At 34.4% G+C, this 16,949-nt stretch overlaps 1 protein-coding gene and 2 long non-coding RNA genes across 3 annotated transcripts; 2 read left to right on the forward strand and 1 right to left on the reverse strand.

The window, feature by feature from the left end:
* Nucleotides 1-1,330, reverse strand: LOC149497764 (autophagy-related protein 13b-like; the record flags this gene model as incomplete). The annotated part of the gene is made up of 2 exons (XM_089719281.1): nt 1,135-1,330; nt 1-892 (listed from the first exon to the last, which is right to left on the reverse strand). A coding segment is annotated over exon 2 (810 nt), but the record flags the coding sequence as incomplete, so codon positions are not given.
* Nucleotides 1,331-3,404: 2,074 nt separating this feature from the next.
* On the forward strand, nt 3,405-5,689 carry LOC149497765 (uncharacterized). Its single transcript, XR_016319936.1, has 3 exons — nt 3,405-3,862; nt 4,598-4,678; nt 5,485-5,689. It is a non-coding gene; the product is annotated as an uncharacterized LOC149497765 (long non-coding RNA).
* Nucleotides 5,690-9,856: 4,167 nt separating this feature from the next.
* On the forward strand, nt 9,857-12,127 carry LOC149497766 (uncharacterized). The gene is made up of 3 exons (XR_016319943.1): nt 9,857-10,298; nt 11,036-11,116; nt 11,923-12,127. It is a non-coding gene; the product is annotated as an uncharacterized LOC149497766 (long non-coding RNA).
* The last annotated feature ends 4,822 nt before the right edge of the window (nt 12,128-16,949 follow it).

Raw genomic sequence — 16,949 nt, forward strand, 5'->3', positions numbered from 1 at the left:
TGGAGTTGATGATTCAGAGCTTACATCCAAGGGTGATGAACGATACATCACTGAGAGGCAAAGCCTACCACAAGAAGTATCCACAGGAGTAAACACAAATCGCTGCATTTCAGCCTCTTCCCTGCGAGTGAAGGGCTCAAAAAAAGAAGAAACCCTATGAGTAAGAGTAAATGTGCCAATCTGTCCAGATGCATTGAGGTCACGGAAAATCCTATACGCAGGTAAAAGCCGGACAGTAACATACAAAGACCTCAACAGCAATATTGATTTCTTATACAACATATGCAAAGTATTGTTTGATCTCCTACTTCCCCAACCATTATCCCTTGACCTCCTACTCTCATATTGAATTATCCATCGCTCTAAAATTTGTTCACCCTTACCCTCACATCCTAATTCTTCCTGATCTGAATTCCAACTAAAAGGATAATGTTCCTTATTTGAAAGATTCCTGTCAAAATCCTTTTTTGGGGAACAATTAACAGGGTCCCAATCAAGTGGCCTCTGCACTAAAATTACATCAACAACCAAAGGTTCTTTATTGCTCTGGCGCCAGATATCAACATTCTCAAGTGCAGCCGCGCATTCCCTAAGTGCTAAATTGAACCATTTATCTCTTGGCCTTACACCTGAGGAGGATGATGAAGACGAAGATGGAGACAATATACCTTGTTCACCACTATAATTACGAGATGACACAAAAGGAGCCCTCGACTCCAATATTATGTGAAGACTTTTAGCAAAGAATTCAGTGATAATTTGTTCCAGTTTGGCTGCTTCAGTGTGAGTATTACTATGAGATGATGCCATATTTCAAAATGAACTATATATGCACAAACCCTTTGAAGGAAATTGAGATTATACCCTCATAACCCCACTGGATAGCATTTCACTGCAATCAAACAAGATATGCATATTCAATAATTAACTATGATAACAACAAAAGACGAGAAACTTATAATTTAAACAAGAACAAATTGAGCACTAAAATAAAACAATTCCAAGTAATTGAAAATTGTTAAAAAGGCAAAAACATGCATAACAAACCAAGAAACAGAACTAAGAGGACATATATTTATATCCTACACAAAAATAAAAATTTCAAAGAACAGACAATAAAAAGCATGAACTTACTGTTCACTTGCTATTCTCAGAAAGAAACCTGGCTGTATTTAAAGGGTGTGTTTATTTTTCCTTTTTCTTTCTTTTTCTGAGCACCTCTTGCCCAAAATTCGAATTTATCCGTTATCACAAATTCAAGAACCCTAAAGCACACAGACAAACTGACATATCCACAGAGAAAAGATAGAGTTAGAGATACTAGTGTCCGACTTACCAGAGAGTAAAAACAGTTTGAGATTAAACAAACTGTTGAAACAAAGACCTTTTTAATAGGCTTCGCCTTTTTTTTCCTTTTACCCGAACAGAATTCTGACACAGACAAATCCTTCGCTCCTTCTCCATCAAGGAAACTCACAGTTCATGGGACTCTGTGGGACCCAGGACCAAGATTGATATTTCCACGTCATCATGTGGCCCACTTTTCTTTTTTTAGCTTAAATAAAAATGTTATTTTACTATTTTCCATTCCAACAGAGATACCTTGATTCTGTAAAATAGTTCATCAGGGGTTGGACATTTGTTTGAGGTTGTCTGATGACTTGTTTTAAAATGTTGGACAGCATTATGCATATGGTTCTAGGCTCCAGTTCGTTGGGGCCCATTCTTTGGCCTAATATGTGAAGGCAGCGATGGGCTACCCTTGTTGGATCTTTGAGAAATTGGGAGACACGATAAAAAAAAAAAGGAAATTAAGAGAAAATAATGAGATTTTTTAATTTATCCTTAATCACATTAGAGATATTTTAAAATATTCTAATTATATCTTTAAAATATTTTAATTAAAAATTCTAAAATATCATTAATTATATTAATTAAAATACAAAATTTTAATTAAAAATCGTAAAAACGTCCTCAGCATAACCAATTAAAATATTTTAACTATATATATAATATTTTAATTGAAAATTAGCCATAGCTATAAAAAGATTTTAATTAAAAAATATTTAATATTTTAATATTTATTAACATTATAAAAATAAATAACACTATTCATCTCTTAGAGATTATTCAAGCACAATTAATTTTATTAAAAATCTCAAACCATACAAATAACTATTTTAATTTTCTTAAATCATAATTTTAAACCAAAAAATTTTGATTAAGAAAATATGTAATATTTTAATGAAAAATAAATAATTTTCAAAAAAAATAAAAAATAAATAATACTATATAACTCTTGGATCATCATTATTAGTTTTATCAAAAATCCAAAACTATATATAGTTATAAATAATATGATTTGTTTAAAATAGTCAAATTAATAAGATTATATTTTAATTAAAAATAAATAATCCATGGCCATTAAAACATATTAATTAAAAATTACATATAATATTTTAATTTCTAAAAGATAAATAATATTATATAACTTTTACAGGTAATAAAAAAAATAATTTTAATTATTTATAATTATTATGATTTAAGAGATAAATGTTTTTTTTTTTGAATAGTTCAATAATACTATATGACTTTTAAATTTAGTTGAATAATAATAATAAGGATGATGATGATATATTAGTATTATTATTGTAAATCTGGAAAGAATTGGGTTTTCTATATATCTCGTATTGAATAATACAACTCTATTTATACAACTCTGTATATAGAGTAGTTACAAAGGATAACTATAAGAGTGTAAGACTATCATTAGAATACAACTACATACATCTATTTAATAACAAATAATATAACCAATATTATCTGTAACAGCCCCCTTCAAGCTAAACGGCAGGAGACTACAGTCGAAGCTTGCATGAGTGAGATGCAAATAGTTGCTGCCCCAAAGGTTTTGTAATAGCCTGAATTTTTATTTTCAAAACTTTTGAATTTTTAATAAATCAAAAATCTGAATTTGCGACTGTATGGGCTTCAGTGCCGAGTAATTTTAATCTGGGCCTAAATTGCGAGTTGGGCTCAAGCCCAAAACAAGTTATCGGAACTTCTAGTTGAAAATAATTTAAACTTTTTAGAATCGATATTGGAACACTTAAAATAATAATAAAAATTAGATTTACCGATTAGTAATCCTAAATTTAATTAAATTAATTAAATAAATCAAATTAAAGAGACTAAAATGGGGTTATTCAGTAAATAATTAATTGTTGATAAACAGGAACCGTAAATTGGCTTAAAGTTTCTTGAAACCAAGAGAAAAACCAGATAGTCAAACAAAAATAGAGCTAAATCATTGAGTTGAACCAAACCGATTCGAATCGAACCGGAATGGCCCAGAACCCTCTAGAAACGCCTTCTTTTTTTTTTTTCTTTTCTCTTCTCCTTCCCTTGGATCGCGCGACCTCCTCCTCCTCCTCTCTTCTTCTTCTTTTTCTTCTTTCTTTCTTTTTCTTTCCTGCGCCTGCGACTCCGTTGCTGGCAGAAGCAGATCGCGCCTCCACCAGTTCAAGCGGAGCCATCGCGCGCCACTGCCGCTCCTCACTGTCGCTCGCCGTTCTTCTTAGCCTCTGTCCAGGCGAGCACCGTCGGCAGGAGCAGCGCCTCAACGTGTCAGTTGTGCCTCAGCTTAGTTGCAGCTCCAGCGCGCCTCCGACCACCAGGAGCAGATCTGTCGCGCCTGCCATTGCACCGCCAGCTACTCCGCCGCCAGATCGCGCCACCACTGCAACTCAGCCCCTCATGCGTCGACCTCAGGTGGTCCAGCCGCTTCTAGCGCGCGTAGTTTCGATCCGGCACGCGTAAAAGTCCGATCTAGCAACCTGCGACAGAAATTTCTAAATTTCGGGTATAAATTAATTCTAATAATTTCATTTAGCAAGTTTGATTAGTTGAATTAATTTAATTTAGTGTTGATCCGTCGGTTAATAAAAATATACGTGATTAATTAAAATTAAATTCTGGTAATAAATAAAATTGCTGGGAAATTATGATTTATGGAATTAAAGAAAAATTAACAAAATATTGTTGATGTGGATAAATGTGAAGGACGGGCTAATTGACTGGATTGATTGCCCGCTGGATTGGGCTATGAGAACTTGATAAAATGATTGACTGAGTTAATTGGTGGATAGTTGAATTGTAGGGGAGGTGCTGTCGAAATTTTGGTAGAAAATAAAATAAAATTTATTATGGAACATTAATTTACTAACGGCACTTATCTGAAATATATAAACAAATAAATAAATAAACAAGAGTAATGAATTTATATATAGTTTAATAAATTAAATACCGACTAAAATTATAATCATTATTAATATTCATATTTATGTTAGTATTATCATAAAATATTACTTAACAACTAACTAAACGTTTTATTTAAAGGCAATAACTTAGAATAAATAAATAAATAAGGAAATCCAATATATATATATATATATATATATATATATATATATATATATATATATAGTTTAAATTAATAAGTGAATTAAATAACTGATAACCAAGACTAATACACGAATAAGAAATATAATCTGTCAAATTAAAATTTTTACTTATAATTTTATTGTTTATTTTAAAGGTTTATGGAATACCAAAATGCGAGAACAAAAGCTGGAAGCATGTGGCTATAAGACAGTCCTTTAAAGGACAATAAAGAACTGTGAGTAGTGTTAGATAACTAGTATCATCCGCCTGCATTCATGCATTCACGGCTAAATGTTGGCATGCATTATTTTGTTGAATTGCCATATTATGATGTACTATTTGTTGATATTGAAAGTTGTTTGATTACTTGTGCTATGAATATACTGTGCCTTGTTTGTGTGGAATTGGGATGAAGTGGACCACCATGGGTTTGTGAGGACGGTTTGTGATATGGATCCTGAATATGATGTGATAGTTGACCGTCGGCCGGGAAAATGGGAGATCGGCGCCCCCGTGTGCACCTGATGATATGGATTGTATGGAAAACCACAGGATGGCATCTTGTTGTTGCGCACCTGATAATCTAGATTTGATTGTAGCCCGCAGGGTGGCCTCCTGTTGTGAGCACTTGATGATCTAGATTGGATGGAGACCACCGGGTTGCCTCCTGTTGGTATGGAAAAGAAAAGAGAGAATGGAAAAACAATGAGAGGACTGGTCAGTGAGGATTAGACCAGTTGGCCGTATGGGGGATCGGCTCCCTGGTGCACATGTATGAGAGGGCGAGCCATGTGTGAGGACGGCTCGTTGGGGTTTCAGGTGGTGCCACTGACTAATTTTCACGTGATGTGATTATATGAAGGTGATAATAATTGTGGTTGCTGTTGTATTGTCATTTGTGTGACACTGCATGATCATAAATTTAATCGATAAACAAATAAAAATATTTTAGCATCTGTATGATTGTGTGGGGTGAGAGGGTTATCTAACCCTACTCATTGAGTTTGGCGCTCACTCCTGCCTGCCTATTTTTTTTTCCAGGTAATAGAAGAAAGAAAAATCCTATGGAGTTGAGACATAAGTATAGAAGACTGTAAACGATAAATAAATGATGATGTAAATGTACAGGTAGAGTTCCGCAATTGTATTCTAGTGGGTTGTAGATGAACTGTACTAGTGATACATAATTGAAATAGATTATTGGGCCTGTATCCACAGTTATGAATAGTAAATGAGATTTGCATAATATAGGCTTACTACGGGCTTCGGGGGCCTTAAGCCCACCCAGGTCCTAGTGCCGGTCCGGTCCATGGAAATGGGTCGTGACAAAGTTGGTATCAGAGCATAAGTTGGGCCTTAGGAATCAATTGCGGAACATAGGAAATTAAATATAGAGCTCCTATGTTGGGATCGGCCGTAACCAACAAAGGAGGTGTAGTCTGGATTGAATTCCATTTTAGTGCCGGTGGACGCATCGTGCACGAGGATGGAAGGAAATCTATATGAAACTTAGGATGAGAACTAAAGATACATAAATAATAGTAAATTATAAAAATGTTTGGGTAACTGACGTTTATAAAATAAATACTTTGAGTTTTGCTAAGTCCCCTCCATCCAATTTTGAAGCAGAAGATCAGTTGAAAATTGGTGTAATGGCCTGATCACCCAGTACACCATGATTCGACAAGAGACACTGCTTCGAAAATTATTTGAAATAATTTAGAAAAGAATTCGAAGTTTTAAAGACAATACGAAAGTGAATTTATTTGAACTATGATTTGAGAAAAATGTTTTATTATTTGCTTATTAGAAATTGTTTTGAAGTTGCAATTAATTTTTTTTTGGTTTTATTGTTCTGTCGGCATGTCACAAATTTATTTGATTTTAGAATTTTAAATTACTCACAATGATTGCATGTTTGATTTATTTTTATCATATTGTCTATCCCGAGGACTAAATTAGGCTTACAGAATCAATAATGATAAATTAATAATTAATGGCATGGAATATGAATTTGAATGATAATTTCAATTAATATAGAAATCAAATTTTAGAAATGTTACGGTTAGGGATTACAAAGTGGAAATTGTAATTTACATTAAATTAAGGGTTAGTAAAGGAGGATTTAGGACAAATAATCATACTAGACAAGAAATCCTCAACTAACCAAGGCGAAACTTAAGGATGTAAAAAGAGAAAATTTGTAAATTACTTAAGTATAACCTTAAGGAGAATAGAGACTTATTGGAAAAATTAAATAGAGTTAGACATGGAAACAATAATTTGTGTCTAAGTACAATAAAAGGTACTTGATTGGGCAAATCTCGCTATACAAAATTTAAATGGAGTAATTAAAGCAAAATAAAAGAAGGTAAATTAATTATGTGATTACAGGTGAAGAAAATAATTTTAACGGGATAGGTAATACTGAGGTGAGGCAGACTAACTGAATAAGATAAAGAAGCAGGTAAAACTTCCTTTGTAGAAATTAGTATGAAGGGATAGTTGGTATAATCAAAAAATTAATAAGGTGAAAGTTCAGTTTGTAATAAATTTATTAGACATTATATAATTAAGATCCTAGCACATATGGGATACTTAATGGGCTAGACTAAGTTCATGAATCTATTATAATAAAATGAATGTAGAAGATGATGAATAACTTTAAATCGTAAATAGGGAATGAATTAATCAGAGTATATATATATATATATAACAATAATAATAAATGAATAAATAAATAAAATTCAAATGGAAAGAAACATGCATGCTATAGGAAAACAAACTTAACAAATTAAGGTAATTGGATGTATCTAGGTAGAGAGTTCTGTAGAAAGGACTAATATCATTTATTAATCTAAGTTACTTATAAGAAAACTTATATAAAATCTACTTTAAAGAATTAAGTACGAAAATTAGATCGAGGTGCTAAATAGAATGAAATAAAGATTTAATAACATTTGGAAAGGGATAAAGGTTAAAGATAACTCATGCTGAAGTAGAGATTGAAGAATTAGACTAAGGACATTTAAGAAGTAATGACCTTAGGATGGAATTCCATTTCGTGTAGAATGCTAGTTTTACGATTCATGTACCCATAATTAAGCTCTTTTACGATAAGACTTAAATGAGATTGGGTACACTAAGAAGATATGAAGGATAAAAGAAAGATTAAAATGAACAAAAAAAAAAAAAAAAAAAAAAAAAAAAAAAATTTAAATTGTTTTTAATATATACAGTCAGTTACCCATAGAATGGTCAACCTAGAATATAGTTGCCAACTCATTAGTCGAATTTTGAATCAGCAATTAATCTAATGGTGAAACAATGTACAGTGGAAGTATTAATAAATGAGGATTCTTAAATTACTCAAAATCCTTAGTTAGTAGACACATTCGATGAAATTCACATGAGATAGCTAGTATTGTAGACTATTAGTACAAATAAATCTGACGAGGCAGAAATTTTCTCAAGAATAAGAAATAGAAATCAATAAAACTTAAAGATAGATACGTTAAGAACTGAAATTTTTAGTACTATGCCTTATGGACTGTAATGAATTGTGACAAATCAGAACTAGAGATACTTGATGTTTAAATTTAAACTTTCAGGTAGTTTACCAGATCATAAGAAAATTATTCAACTTTATGGGACGTTTTAGAGTTAAAAAAAAAAAAAATATATATATATATATATATATATGTTAATAACATACAATTTACACATGTAACAATTGATTTCTCCGGGCTCTTCGATAAATATTAAAATTAATTAATTTAAATCTTGGCAGGATGGTTGTCGGTAAAGAAAAAGAATATTCGAAGTTGACCCTTCTGTGAGACAATGCTTTGACTTAAATTGATTAGGGGGCTATCTGAAAATGATAACAGTAGTAGATGTAAACAACCCATAAATGTATTAAACAATTAAACTTCAAGAGGAAAGTTCGAAAATAGTTATTAAATTAGTGAAATGTACAGTTATTAGTTGATATTAGTTGAGGTTGAGATAATAGCACCAGGTGGCCTTGTGCTAACCTGAGAAACTAGAGTCGATAAGGTTAAATGAATAAATCTAAGGAAGTTATAAATACCTTGCTAGACTTAAATAAGAGAAAGACTGATGAACTAAAGACAGGTGAGATAGATAAGTTGATATTATATTCTAAAACTTTGATGAAAAGTGAAACAATTAGTTTACGTATTATGATGCTAATTAGAGATTTGCTAAAGTCGAGACTTAAGAGATTTGTTAAGATAAATGTTAAATGATAAATGGTAAAAAGTAGTAGACGTAAGGACGACGATTAAATAGAAAGTGTGGACAACGAAAAATTACAAGAGAATTTTCTTAAAATTTTGGATTAAAATAACAATTTTTCAACCTTGATTAGTAAACAATTTGGCCATAACATATGTAAATTAAATGAGTCAATTCTCATTATAAATAAATTGAATTTCACATGACTTTGCTTTTGTAAATATTATCTTTGGTTTTCATAAATGAATGCGTAATAAAAGTTAATTTTTCAAATCAAATTATTATTACTATTATACATTTATTGCTAAACTCGGTTAGATGAAAGCTATTTATTTAAAGAACGATTTTCTAAAGATTTCAGTAACTGTTCGATGATAGTAATGGCGATTTCGGTAATAAAGTTTCTTATAAGCTTCAGATAGGTGGTACTATATAGATTGAATGAAATTTTGTTCTAAATATGATAATTGGCGGTAGAAGTACACTCAAAATACCCCAGTCACTGCCTTTCCTCGATCTGTGTTTTCGCTTTTGAGCTGTCTCCTTGGTAAGCAATTTCTTGTGACTTTAAAATTCCCCATGCGTTCATTCTCATTCTTACGTATTATATTCAATTCGAGGACGAATTGTCTTAAGGGGGGGAGATTGTAATAGCCTGAATTTTTATTTTCAAAACTTTTGAATTTTTAATAAATCAAAAATCTGAATTTGCGACTGTATGGGCTTCAGTGCCGAGTAATTTTAATCTGGGCCTAAATTGCGAGTTGGGCTCAAGCCCAAAACAAGTTATCGGAACTTCTAGTTGAAAATAATTTAAACTTTTTAGAATCGATATTGGAACACTTAAAATAATAATAAAAATTAGATTTACCGATTAGTAATCCTAAATTTAATTAAATTAATTAAATAAATCAAATTAAAGAGACTAAAATGGGGTTATTCAGTAAATAATTAATTGTTGATAAACAGGAACCGTAAATTGGCTTAAAGTTTCTTGAAACCAAGAGAAAAACCAGATAGTCAAACAAAAATAGAGCTAAATCATTGAGTTGAACCAAACCGATTCGAATCGAACCGGAATGGCCCAGAACCCTCTAGAAACGCCTTCTTTTTTTTTTTCTTTTCTCTTCTCCTTCCCTTGGATCGCGCGACCTCCTCCTCCTCCTCTCTTCTTCTTCTTTTTCTTCTTTCTTTCTTTTTCTTTCCTGCGCCTGCGACTCCGTTGCTGGCAGAAGCAGATCGCGCCTCCACCAGTTCAAGCGGAGCCATCGCGCGCCACTGCCGCTCCTCACTGTCGCTCGCCGTTCTTCTTAGCCTCTGTCCAGGCGAGCACCGTCGGCAGGAGCAGCGCCTCAACGTGTCAGTTGTGCCTCAGCTTAGTTGCAGCTCCAGCGCGCCTCCGACCACCAGGAGCAGATCTGTCGCGCCTGCCATTGCACCGCCAGCTACTCCGCCGCCAGATCGCGCCACCACTGCAACTCAGCCCCTCATGCGTCGACCTCAGGTGGTCCAGCCGCTTCTAGCGCGCGTAGTTTCGATCCGGCACGCGTAAAAGTCCGATCTAGCAACCTGCGACAGAAATTTCTAAATTTCGGGTATAAATTAATTCTAATAATTTCATTTAGCAAGTTTGATTAGTTGAATTAATTTAATTTAGTGTTGATCCGTCGGTTAATAAAAATATACGTGATTAATTAAAATTAAATTCTGGTAATAAATAAAATTGCTGGGAAATTATGATTTATGGAATTAAAGAAAAATTAACAAAATATTGTTGATGTGGATAAATGTGAAGGACGGGCTAATTGACTGGATTGATTGCCCGCTGGATTGGGCTATGAGAACTTGATAAAATGATTGACTGAGTTAATTGGTGGATAGTTGAATTGTAGGGGAGGTGCTGTCGAAATTTTGGTAGAAAATAAAATAAAATTTATTATGGAACATTAATTTACTAACGGCACTTATCTGAAATATATAAACAAATAAATAAATAAACAAGAGTAATGAATTTATATATAGTTTAATAAATTAAATACCGACTAAAATTATAATCATTATTAATATTCATATTTATGTTAGTATTATCATAAAATATTACTTAACAACTAACTAAACGTTTTATTTAAAGGCAATAACTTAGAATAAATAAATAAATAAGGAAATCCAATATATATATATATATATATATATATATATATATATATATATATATATATAGTTTAAATTAATAAGTGAATTAAATAACTGATAACCAAGACTAATACACGAATAAGAAATATAATCTGTCAAATTAAAATTTTTACTTATAATTTTATTGTTTATTTTAAAGGTTTATGGAATACCAAAATGCGAGAACAAAAGCTGGAAGCATGTGGCTATAAGACAGTCCTTTAAAGGACAATAAAGAACTGTGAGTAGTGTTAGATAACTAGTATCATCCGCCTGCATTCATGCATTCACGGCTAAATGTTGGCATGCATTATTTTGTTGAATTGCCATATTATGATGTACTATTTGTTGATATTGAAAGTTGTTTGATTACTTGTGCTATGAATATACTGTGCCTTGTTTGTGTGGAATTGGGATGAAGTGGACCACCATGGGTTTGTGAGGACGGTTTGTGATATGGATCCTGAATATGATGTGATAGTTGACCGTCGGCCGGGAAAATGGGAGATCGGCGCCCCCGTGTGCACCTGATGATATGGATTGTATGGAAAACCACAGGATGGCATCTTGTTGTTGCGCACCTGATAATCTAGATTTGATTGTAGCCCGCAGGGTGGCCTCCTGTTGTGAGCACTTGATGATCTAGATTGGATGGAGACCACCGGGTTGCCTCCTGTTGGTATGGAAAAGAAAAGAGAGAATGGAAAAACAATGAGAGGACTGGTCAGTGAGGATTAGACCAGTTGGCCGTATGGGGGATCGGCTCCCTGGTGCACATGTATGAGAGGGCGAGCCATGTGTGAGGACGGCTCGTTGGGGTTTCAGGTGGTGCCACTGACTAATTTTCACGTGATGTGATTATATGAAGGTGATAATAATTGTGGTTGCTGTTGTATTGTCATTTGTGTGACACTGCATGATCATAAATTTAATCGATAAACAAATAAAAATATTTTAGCATCTGTATGATTGTGTGGGGTGAGAGGGTTATCTAACCCTACTCATTGAGTTTGGCGCTCACTCCTGCCTGCCTATTTTTTTTTCCAGGTAATAGAAGAAAGAAAAATCCTATGGAGTTGAGACATAAGTATAGAAGACTGTAAACGATAAATAAATGATGATGTAAATGTACAGGTAGAGTTCCGCAATTGTATTCTAGTGGGTTGTAGATGAACTGTACTAGTGATACATAATTGAAATAGATTATTGGGCCTGTATCCACAGTTATGAATAGTAAATGAGATTTGCATAATATAGGCTTACTACGGGCTTCGGGGGCCTTAAGCCCACCCAGGTCCTAGTGCCGGTCCGGTCCATGGAAATGGGTCGTGACAGGTTTGGTCATGATATTTGCGATTTGCTCTGCACTTTTAAGAAACCGAATAGAAACAATGCCAAGCCGTATCTGATCTCGAATAAAATGATAATCAATTTCAACATGCTTTGTTCGAGCATGAAAAATAGGATTTGAAGTAAGATAGATAGCACTAACATTATCGCACCATAAAGTTGCAGATGCTGCAGGAGCATATCCAATCTCACGTAAAAGAGTAGTAATCCACATTATCTCAGCAGTGGCATTTGCAATAGCTTTATATTCACTTTCTGTACTTGAGCGTGCTACCGTTGGCTGCTTCTTACTAGACCAGGAGATTAAATTGTCACCAAAATAAACTAGATAGCCTCCTGTTGACCGTCGATCATCAGGACAACCAGCCCAGTCACTATCTGAATAACATTGAAGCGAGAATGTTGACGAAGGACGAAGCAAAAGACCTCGAGTGGCTGTACCATTAAGATAACGTAGCAGTCTTTTGCATGCTTGCCAATGAACATCTGTAGCGCAATGTAAAAATTGAGCTAATTTGTTAACCGTAAAGGCAATGCCCGGTCTAGTAAGAGTTAAGTACTGTAGAGCCCCGACCACTTGTCTATACTCTGTCATAGAATCCAATAAAGTTCCTGTTTGTTTACTGAGATTTGGTGTAGTTGCCATAGGTGTAGCACAGGACTTGGAGTCTTCCATTTGTGTTGCTTGTAATATTTCAGAGAGATATTTGCTTTGAGAAAGCAATAAACCATCCGGCGTCTTCGTGGCCTCAACTCCAAGGAAGTAATTTATCTCACCAAGATCTCGAACAGGAAAGGTAGCAGCCAGCTTATGAACAAACCAATCAATGATTAAAGATTTGGTTCTCGTGACAAGAATGTCATCTACATAGATAAGCACAAATAATTTATCAACTCCATTGGTGTATATAAATAAAGAATGATCAGCCTGTGTGCTGCAAAATTGAAGAGAACATAAAAATTGCTTGAGTCTTTCAAACCAGACCCGCGGTGCCTGTTTTAATCCATAAAGAGATTTCTGAAGTTTGCAAACATAATCCGGTTTAGTACTATCAACAAAGCCTTTTGGCTGCTCCATATACAAATCTTCTGTTAAAGAACCATGGAGGAAAGCATTTGAAATGTCTAATTGCCGCATATCCCATCCTTTTGTTACAGCGAGAGCCAAAAGAATGCGAACAGTAGTGAATTTCACAACCGGAGAGAACGTTTCTGTGTAATCAAGACCCATCTGCTGTGTAAATCCTTTCGCGACTAGACGAGCTTTGTAACGCTCAATATGCCCATTGGAGTGCTGTTTGACCCGATACACCCATTTATTTTGAATAACATTCACATTTGCTGGTCGTGGCACCAATATCCAGGTTTTATTCTTTAATAATGCTGAAATTTCCTCCTGCATTGCATCACACCATTCCTATTTGTTTTTAGCTTGCAAGTAAGTTTTTGGTTCCTGAAATGAAGCAAATTGAGCAACAGAAGCATATTTTGGATTTGGTTTAGGATTTGTCCTTAAAACCATAGGATGGACCCGAATTGGAGGTGGACTGAGTGAAGCAATATCAGAGACAATCTGTAAACCCGTGGAGATTGCAGATTGTGGTGTAATTTCTGCAGAATTATGAGAAAATAATGGAGATTGAATTGGAGTGTGTGGGGAAGATGGAGTAGAAGAGAAGGATATACCTGATGAAGGCGTTGGTGAAGATGGCGCTGTACAAGTAACTTGAAGCCATGTGGGATCAGCCTACGGTTCTTGTATACTTCTTGACACAGTCATCTTGGCATAAGGAAATTCATTAGTCACAAACCGAACATGCTTCGCCAAATACACTCATCCTGTTCTAAAATCCAGACATCTATAGGCAGAATGAAAAGGACTTTGCCCAAGATATACACATTCAGCAGATCTGTAACTAAATTTATGATTATTGTAGGGTCGCAATAATGGGAAGACACTACATCCAAAAGGTTGAAAGGACAAATAGTTGGGATCCTTGGAGAATAATTTAAAGAAGGGTGAAATTTTGTGCAAAACATCAGAAGGCAAGGTGTTAATTAACATAGCACTTTGTTCAATAGCAAAATTCCAGTATTTCAAAGGTAACGAAGCATGAGCTAAAAGGGTGAGACTAGTATCTACAAGATGTCGAATTTTCCTCTCAGCTGTACCATTTTGCTCATGAGTGTATGGGCAGGCAATCCTATGAACAATGCCAGTAGCCTTTAAATACCGATTTAAACGTTGATATTCACCCCCCCCCCCAGTCTGAATGAAAAGCCAAAATAGGCATCCCAAATTGACGTTTGATTAGCTGCTCAAACTGAAGAAAAATGTCATACACCTCACTTTTATTTCTCATGAAATAAACCCATGTAAAATGAGTAAAGTCATCAATAAAAAGAACAAAATATCGATGTCCCAAACTAGATTGTACAGGTGCAGGACCCCATACATTTGAAATTACAATATCAAATGGTTTCGACTTGTATGTTCTTTAGAAACCAAAGACATACGAGACAATTTGCCTAAGCGACAACTAGAACAAGGACTCATCTCAGTATCAGAAACTGAAATTTTATTCTGCTTAACTAAATCAAACAATTTTTGAAAGTTCGGATGCCCCAACCGCCGATGCCAATCATTCATGGAAGAAGCTGCTGACACTTGATTTGCCATGGGATGTGGTCAGAGTTGAGTTAACTTGTACATGCCATCTTCACTTGGGCCTTGCATCAGTGTGTTCTTGGTGTACTGGTCCTTTATTGCAAAATAATGAGGCCAAAATTCAAAGAAAACAGAATTATCAGTGGTAAATTTTTGAACAGAAAGCAAATTTTTTGTAATTGTAGGCACACATAAGACATTATTTAGCTTAAGCTGGCAATTTGAGTTGGAAATAAGACCATTACCAGTATGTGAAATCTGCAGACCTTGCCCATTCCCAACCAATAATTGATCATTACCTGAGTATTCATTAATAGCACTCAGTTGTTGCGAATCTGGTGTAACATGATAATTAGCGGCAGTATCTGGAAACCAAGAAACAGAAGCAGAATTTGTCATAGAAGGAGCAGTCGGGTAAGTGCCTGTATGCACCATATTGGCAGCAGGTGGTCGATATGGTCGGAAAGGACGATAACTTGAATTGTTGCCGCTAGTGTAACCAGATTGAGTACCACTGTTATTCTGCCCAATATTTCCACGATAAAACCGGCAACGACAATTCAAAGCAGTATGATTGGGTTTACTACAGATTTGGCAAGTCACACGAGTCTTCGAGAAATCTGAGGGAGTAACAGGAGCAGAAGTTGTTGATCTTGGGGTAGATGAACTTGAACGAAGACTGAGATTAGCCATTGGTTGATGGAGATTATTAAGAAGCAGTTCATGTGCAACCAAATGGCTATGTAACTCGAAAAATAAAACTAGTTGTGGACGAAGATTAAGATTTGTGATAATTGAATGAAATTCGAAACCCAGATTTCGATAGATTATCGCATTAAACTCAGCCGGAGAAAAAGGACATTCAGCTGCACCAAGTTCATCGGCCAGAGATTTTGCCTTCTTAAGATAAGCAGAGACGGAGAGATCGTTTTTCTTGAGTTCTTGAAGCTCAATATGTAATTGAAGTTGACGATCCTGAGATACAGCACCAAACGCGTTGGCTAGAGCTTGCCAGACTGCATATGAAGAATCGAGTCCATAAACAAGAGAGTAAACCTCTTTTGTAAGGGAGGCTAACAGCCATGAATGAAGCATCTGGTCTTTATTAAACCAATCCTTATATGCTGGATTTGGTATAGGTGTAGTATCTGTGGCAGATGCGGGTATAGTTTTAGGAGGAGCTGCTTGCGAACCATCAATAAAACCATTGAGGCCTTGGAAATTTAGTATTGGACCAAACTGGGTTTTCCAAGCTAGGTAATTATTGTCTTTTAATTTGATTGAAAAAGAAGATGCAGAAGTGATAGTTGAAGAAGAAGAAGAAGAAGATAGAGGAACAGTGATGAACAGTATACTGAACAGTTTGTGAACAGTGTGTGAACAGTGTGTAAAATAGTGTGTGAACAGTGTGTGAATAGTATCGATTTCTGGAAAAATTAAGAACATCAACTGTTCATCGATGAACAAACAGTTACTGTTCATCGATGAACAAACAGTTACTGTTCATCAATCAATTCTGGGAAAATGGATGAACAGCTACTGTTCATTGAACAAACAGTTACTGTTCATCGATCATTTCTGGGAAAATTGATGAACAGTTACTGTTCATCGATGAACAGCTGTTTATTTTTGTCCAGAATTCATTTTTAAGTGATCGTTTACATTATTTCTTATTCAAATGTAATTTAAGGACACATAAAATGGCCAAATATGAACAGAATATAATTTAAAGAAGCTTAAAATATTAAAATCACAAGAACATGTTAAAAAAAACACAAAAATATGTAAAGAAAAAACACAAAAATGTTAAGAAAATTACCTAATTCTCAGATTTAGGATTGTAAATGGATCAAATGTCCAGAAGCTTTGTTTCCAAGGATTGATGTGTTCTTTTTTATTTTTTAATTTTTCTTTTTATGGTTAAAATCACCTAAAATTAATATCTAATGCCAATTTTCCTCCAAATTAACTCACAAGAGTTTCTAGAGGAGAATGTGGCTGCAGGGTATTTTTTTAGGGTTTTTAGATTGTGTGGTTGTGTGAAAGAAGTTGTGAA

Source organism: Jatropha curcas, chromosome 3, assembly GCF_041381405.1.
Source record: "Jatropha curcas cultivar XTBG-Jc1 chromosome 3, XTBG_Jcur_1.0, whole genome shotgun sequence".
NCBI classification, from domain to species: Eukaryota; Viridiplantae; Streptophyta; class Magnoliopsida; order Malpighiales; family Euphorbiaceae; genus Jatropha; species Jatropha curcas.